At 31.0% G+C, this 7,068-nt stretch overlaps 1 protein-coding gene and 1 long non-coding RNA gene across 4 annotated transcripts; both read right to left on the bottom strand.

Annotated features, from left to right (window-relative positions):
• Nucleotides 1-2,579: 2,579 nt before the first annotated feature.
• On the bottom strand, nt 2,580-4,146 carry LOC140893150 (uncharacterized). 2 transcript variants are annotated; one of them, XM_073302212.1, is made up of 3 exons: nt 3,535-4,146; nt 3,216-3,447; nt 2,580-3,116 (listed from the first exon to the last, which is right to left on the bottom strand). In XM_073302212.1, exons 1-3 carry the CDS (start codon nt 4,129-4,131, stop codon nt 2,644-2,646), a joined length of 1,302 nt encoding a protein of 433 aa, XP_073158313.1. In that variant the 5' UTR covers nt 4,132-4,146; the 3' UTR covers nt 2,580-2,643. The 2 variants fall into 2 exon arrangements, with proteins under 2 accessions (XP_073158313.1, XP_073158314.1); XM_073302213.1 differs by having other exon boundaries at nt 2,580-3,107.
• A 218-nt stretch (nt 4,147-4,364) lies between these two features.
• On the bottom strand, nt 4,365-6,734 carry LOC140893129 (uncharacterized). Of its 2 annotated transcripts, none has more exons than XR_012153034.1 (3): nt 6,614-6,734; nt 5,208-5,641; nt 4,365-5,108 (listed from the first exon to the last, which is right to left on the bottom strand). It is a non-coding gene; the product is annotated as an uncharacterized lncRNA (long non-coding RNA). The 2 variants fall into 2 exon arrangements; XR_012153035.1 differs by having other exon boundaries at nt 6,658-6,718.
• Nucleotides 6,735-7,068: the final 334 nt, after the last annotated feature.

Raw genomic sequence — 7,068 nt, 5'->3', positions numbered from 1 at the left:
GATGAAAAAAAGACAGAAAAAATGACAAAGAACATTGCGTACATAAATCCGTAATCAAAAATATATTTAATAGAAAATATAAACTCTACATTCGAAAAATAAGCATGAATTATTTTCACTCTTGATTGCAAAAAAGACACGATCTAAAAACAATTTAATAATTGATAAAAATTGAAAGAAAAAAGTAGTCCTAAAATTTGGTGAAATTGTGGGTTTTGTAAAAAAATTGAAATATGAAACAAGTAATATGAATTGTAATGGTTGTTAATCAACATTCAAAATGCATGACACTCGTGACTCGTGAAAAAAATACATTGTACAAACTGTGTAGATGAGGTAAAAATTTGAATCTAAAATTTGGGTCTAAAAATTTATAAAAAAAAATAATTAGTATTTTTTTGGGTTTAGTGTGAACAGCTAAGCATGCAAATAATAGCATATAAATAAAAATTAAAATTTTGAATCTAAAAATTATACATAATATATATACACACACACTATATTAAGTAAGATCATGTTAGTGACATACCAAAACATCAAATTACATTAAATTCAAAGATACTTCAACCTTAATAAAGTTCACGCAAAAATTTAATTTTGTGCACAAATTGCATTAAATTTTCTAGTATATATATATATATATACACACACAATATAATAATGCATGAACCCCTTAGAATAACCACTTTAGTCAAATTACTGGATGAACAAAAATGTCCATCACTACTTATAACTACCATCTTTCAAATTTATTTTTTAATTTAAAAATATAAAACAATGTTCATTATTTTTAGATATAATATAAACTATTTATGCAATTTTAGCTTGTGTTGATTACTAATATATATAATGTTTTGGGCCTATATTTATACATATATACAACTCTTAGCCGGCTTTGCCCATGTTTGGAGGATATAATACTACAATAAAATAAAGTTGAGGGGTGGTGAGTGTAATCACTGACCCACCGTTGACTCCGTCTCAGATTGATTATCAATCCTTGTTTTATCAAATGTTTGAATCAAGTTTTATAAAAGATTATGTCGTACATCATTATCTTATGTAATTATATTGATTTATTATACTTATAGTATGTGTCATTTTGTTTTTATCATTTCATCAATAAATCAAGCGGTGTCTTAGTGTATATTATGTGTGTTCAAAATATATTTGCAAATTAATAGACAATGGTTTGATGTAGCTGCTGGAGTTTATTGAATAGATTTAAGACCTAAAGAGCTTAAACTAATAAGTCATGTCTTTGAAAATTTGTCTTCAATTTCACATCTGACAACTGTGCAATCTCTTTTATGGATCCCACCAAATGTCTCAAGGAATCTGTTTCTATTGACATTGTCAATATTATGAAATTATAAAAACATTAGGCTTTGTTTAGTTGTTTGATTGCCTTTTTAACACGTTTTATTTTTATACAAGTAAATTCAACTTCAGGGCCCAACCGTTTACACTTTTCAGTATAGTCCACAAGCTTTGGACCCAATTCTAGTCCAGCAAGAAAACTGATAATAATATTGGCCCATCGATGTAGACACTGAGCCAATAATCAATTTCGGTTCAGCAAAATAAACCAAATTTCAATTTTATTATGTATGTATGTTCAAGAGCGTGAAATTTTTAGTAGAATAACGATCGATTTTATTCTTTCGTTATGAGCAATATGTAATCAAACGGTTATTGTTTTTTATATACGAAGGATTGTACAATGGAATTTGCATATACATCTCCACCATATTATGGGAGTGTTTGGTGGAGCTTCTACTTATTTAAAAGTGATTCTTTTAGAGATTATAAAGAAGTGGGTGATAAGCAAAAGTAGATAGTGTTTGAAAACAAAAGTTAAAAGTTAATACAAGCTAAAGTTTAAGTGTTTGGAGAAAAAATGCTTTTAAGCTTAATTTTAAATAAAATGACAACAATATCCTTAACTTATATAACACTTAATTAATTCTTTTAATTAACAAAGCCACTATTGTCCACATCAAAATATTTTTAAAACCTGTTGTAGAATTAATTCCGCCATTTTAATTCTTCAAGACAACATAGAAGAATTCTATAATTAATTCTTGAAAATTTATTTACGATTTTTAATTAAAATAAAAATACAAAATTTGCATAAATGTACAGAATATATATATATTTAAAAATTCTGGAAATTAAAACTTTTAAACAATGCAAATATTATTTTTTTAAAAAAAATAAATCCTTATAGTAAATATGATGAGAATTTTATGAATTCCATTATTAGAAACTATAAAAAAAAACCTCATATATATATAAATTAAAATTAAAATTTTAAAAGAATCTCCAAAAATATTAAAAAATTTATTTTTATTCATCAGATGATTAAATTGTGCCGTTTAGTTGGACCATCTCATTAAACCTGAGCAAAATAAAAAATATAAAATAATTAACAAATTAAATCATTATTAATTGAAAAACATGTACGATCTATAATAATTAAAATTCTTGAAGATGCAAACTCTAATAAAGAAATTAATATAACATCCAACAAATTAATATAACAAGAAATTAAAAATCATCTCGATATTTTGCTAGAATATCTGCAACCATTCACAATATATTTGTCCATAAAAAATAAAAAATATTAATATATTGTGATGTTCATTCTGATGTTCTAGAAAAGGGAACACCAGTCCTTCCAAATACTATCGATGTGCATATATCATCTCTCAATTTGTCCATGGTCTCATCTGACTGTATACAGTAAGATGCAAAGTTGTTTGCATCACTCTGTTTAATATAATCATTTCCATTATTTGCTCTTAAATCAGCCTCCAAAAAATCTTCATCCTTTGCATCTGTCTTTCTGATAAAATTGTGTATTGCCATTGTGGATGACACAAGTGCAATCTGGTCTAACCAAGAAATATTGACAGGCATGTTACTCATAATTTGAAACTTTTTCTTCCTTACACCAAAAGTGCGCTCAATAGTACCACGAAGTGATGAATGCAAGTGATTGAAGACCTCAACATGACTGTTGTATGAAGAGGCACGCTGAAAATGTGGAATGTGATATTTCTGCCCTTTATATGGAGCAAGAAATCCCAACATATTAGGATATCCTGCATCAACTAGATAATATTTTCTTGAAAAAAAATAAATATAATTACAATGCAGAAATTAAGATATCATTAAAGAGATTTATGTTAAAATATTATCGTAATACGAACCTCTTGGTGGCATTGGAAAGTTCTTTGAGGCGTCTTTTATAGCGGAATAGAAAATTCTAGTGTCATGAGCACTCCCTTCCCAACCAGACAAAACAAATGTGAAACACATATCAAAATCACAAGCCACCATTACGTTTTGAGTTGGACTACCTTTTCTACCAATAAATGGAACTTGCAAGTGACACGGTATTGATGCTTTGATGTGAATACCGTCGATTGCACCAATACAATCCTGAAAATTTGTATAAAGTAAATGACATAAACCATTAACATAATATTTGATAAAATGAAATATTCAAGAAAATTTATAATTATTTACCTTAAAATGAGGGAAATATCGGGAATTTTGTTGAATATATGGATGAATAGTGGTGTTATCAGAAAATGGCCTTATCCAATCAAGAGACATCTTTGTACAAGCTTTCAGGACATTATGAAATGACATACTAATAGTATATCCAGACCGTTGAAAAGATTCTTGTAGTTGTCTGTTCCCTTCACATACACCGACTATCATCATGAAAGTTGTCAATTGCTCTTCAACAGTCACACTTCTTGTGGGTTTCAGGCCATAATTATTCACTAAAATTCCACATAGCTCAAAAAAGACCTCTTTATGCATTCTAAAGGATTGGTAACATCGGCGAGGATTTCCATTCAAGATAGATATTAACGAAGCCCATCCACTATATTCACGGTCATAACATGGAGACTTATGCAAATATTTCTCATAATATATTGTTGCTCCAACTGCAAACACAGATAACAATTTTTTTCTCCTCTTAGTAAGTGGGTTTGAACCCGTACCTTCGATGTTTTCATTGTTCATAATGTCATCTAACTCTTCAGAACCTGATGAAGAAGAAAGAGAATCCAATATGCTGTTTGAGTCACTGTTTGATTCACTATCTGACATTTGCAAGTTTTTTGAAAAATTTAAGAGTACCAATCAATTTCATTCCTTCATTGTTGATATAATAAAGTAAGCAAAAAAAGAATATTCAAAGTAATATAATTTGTAAATAAGGCTGCCATCTGCCATATGCAATCAATTAAGACAAAAGAAGTCTCCCAACACGTTTCACTCATGTCAACATTAACAACTCCATACAAACATGAAAACAAAAGAAGTCTGCCATACAAGTTTTTTTAACAGTGCTCCCCTCAACATAAGTTATTCAAAAGAAAAACTTTGTTTAAATCCTATTCAAAGGATGATCATCCAAAAGAGGCATTGTCATTATGGTATGACTCTCCACGTGATGCATGAGCTGAAGTCATGGAAGAAGTCCTTCGCTGCATGTCCCTTTCCATCTGATCTTGCAACCACTTTAGCCTTAAATCATCTCTCTTGATTGTTAAAAATAACTCTCTAACAGCAGGTTTCAAAAATAATCTTGTTGCATACATCCACAAGCTACCACCTTCGTCAATTCCTGACATACAATCTAAAACCTCCATGCAATCTTTGATAGTATAATTTCATACACTATCAGTTGTCAAGCGAGATGATTGTGATTTTCTCTCTATTGTATTAACCATCCGCTCAAGACACCTCGCGATTTTTTCTGCGGTTGATGATTTCTTTTGCTTTTTATGATGGATGGGAGCAGAAAATGGGTTATTTCTGATGTTTCTCCTAGATGAACCACTCTCCATGTTGATTTGTTGTGTGTCATTTGTTTCAGTAGTATAGTCAATTTCGGGTCCATTAACCTCACCAGAAAGTATATTGATGTCATCTTCATGCTCATCTTGTAAGTGTGATAGCAAAATTCCAGAGCTGGGAGCCCACTCACTATTCCCTTCAGCTACAACATCTAAAAATAATAAATCTTGATCATGTACTAGCAAAGGTCCTCTCTCTCTAAACTTGGCAGCTTCAGAACGTGCCTAATAAAAATATAAAATCATGTAATTGTGTGTTAAATAAACAAATAGTAAACAAAACATAAAATCGCTTAATCTTGTTTTGAATAAACAAATACTCACTTGTATCTTTCGTTGCCACCACTCAGGAGTCGCATCCACAGTTCCTTTTTCGTGATTCCAACCTAGTCCAGTCTCTCCTCTCAATAATGTCTTCCAAATACTCCATTCTTTCTTCAAGCTATCCCAACAATTTTTCAATTGTATCTTTGAATACTTACAACTCGTACGTGCTTCAAATTTACGAACCAAATTTTCCCAACCGGACTTGTTAAAGTGAGTACCGGGCCTATTCCCTGCTTGGAGCTCCTCTAAACATATTTTAATAAATACCTCAGTACTTGCACGATCCCAATTTGTCTTCCCAATACACTCAGTGCTTCTCGTAGTTTGTTGTCTACTAGCATCAACACTTTGAGATGGTTGTGATAGTGGTTGTGAATACATCTGAAAATTAGTATCAGAACGTCTTGCCCAGGGCATTTGTGAATCCATGACTGCATAAAACAAGTCAAACAATGAGGCCGAATGCATTAAAGTATTTGATAAAAAAAACATGCGAGAAAAACCATTAGTTAAACGTGTAAACATTGAAGTTATTTTTGTTATATATTACAGAAAGTTAAAACTTAATATTTACAGAAAGCATGTATCTTTTATTATCTTGCTGCTAAAGTATAGGTCTCACGCTGGCATGCAGTGGCACCACTTCTCTTTTTATAATAAATGAGATGATTGTGTATTAAGCTTATTAGAAAATAATGACTAGTTCTTAAGAGGTATGATCCAATAGGTAGCTACGATTCCAAATCTTGATTTAATCAATTGTGCATTAAGCTTATCAAAAATAATGACACCTTCGTGAGTAACTCAAAGCCAATCCTAAAAGCACATCTTATTCACAATTCTTATAAAAACTAAAGGGCAATAAAGAATGCTAAAGATTTCGTGGATCCGACTTCACATTGAGCAAACGAGATAATCATCAGCACATAATAAAGCAACGAGAGAAACAAAAATTTCAAAAAATGGAAACAAGATCTCCAAATGCTGGTGTTTAGAAATTAGAATAATAATCATTCATTGACCGTTGTAATATTAATGTAATAAAATAAATTTCTTCATGTCTAAAATTTTTAACAGCAGCACAAAGAAGCAAAAATCAAAGAAAATTTTAAAGTTCACAGACGACGGAGAAATACACACCACAGCTGATGTGAGAAAAAGTAATCTAAAGGAATTAGGGCAGATTGGGGGCAAAAATCACGGTTATGAACAAAAGGGCAATAAAGAATCATCTGGCATGTGAATTTCACAAAGAAATAATAACTGGATCAACTAACTCAACAATCTTAGCCTTCTATTTGTCTAGATGGAATAATTTTGACATATCACAATCCCAATAACAGAAACACATAGACCGACAAAAATCAGACGAATAAAATAGATATCTATAAGGATTGCATAACCTAAGGAAGACGAATCTACAATTATCTTGATGTCAGATAATCACCATGCTCGAATTCGCCGCCGCTAGCTGTAGAAAATCGCCGCCCCTAGCTTCGAGAGAGGAGAATGCCCAAATCGCCGCCGCTAGCTTTGAGAGAGAATGCTTAAAAGAGGAGCGTGAATGCAAAAGAAAAGTGAGTGAAAAATGGGGAGGGTAATTATGGAACGTGAAAAGTTTTGTAAGGGCACAAGCGTCCCATTTTAATTTTCAATATTAATATAAAAAAAGCAGAAGCACAAAAAAGCATCTCAAGCTTGCTTTTGGCTTTTAATTAAAAATTTTAAAAGTTAAAGCAGAAGCAAATGTTCACAAACACTATTAAGCACTTTTGTGCAGCTAAAATCTAATAAGTGATTATTAAAAGCTCCACCAAACACTCCCTATATATTTTGGACTTCAACTTTCGAGAATTTG

The sequence above is a fragment of the Henckelia pumila genome, chromosome 3, assembly GCF_033568475.1.
Source record: "Henckelia pumila isolate YLH828 chromosome 3, ASM3356847v2, whole genome shotgun sequence".
NCBI lineage: Eukaryota > Viridiplantae > Streptophyta > Magnoliopsida > Lamiales > Gesneriaceae > Henckelia > Henckelia pumila.
The sequence above is the reverse complement of the archived record's forward strand: the minus strand, read 5'-3'. Positions and strand labels throughout refer to the sequence as shown.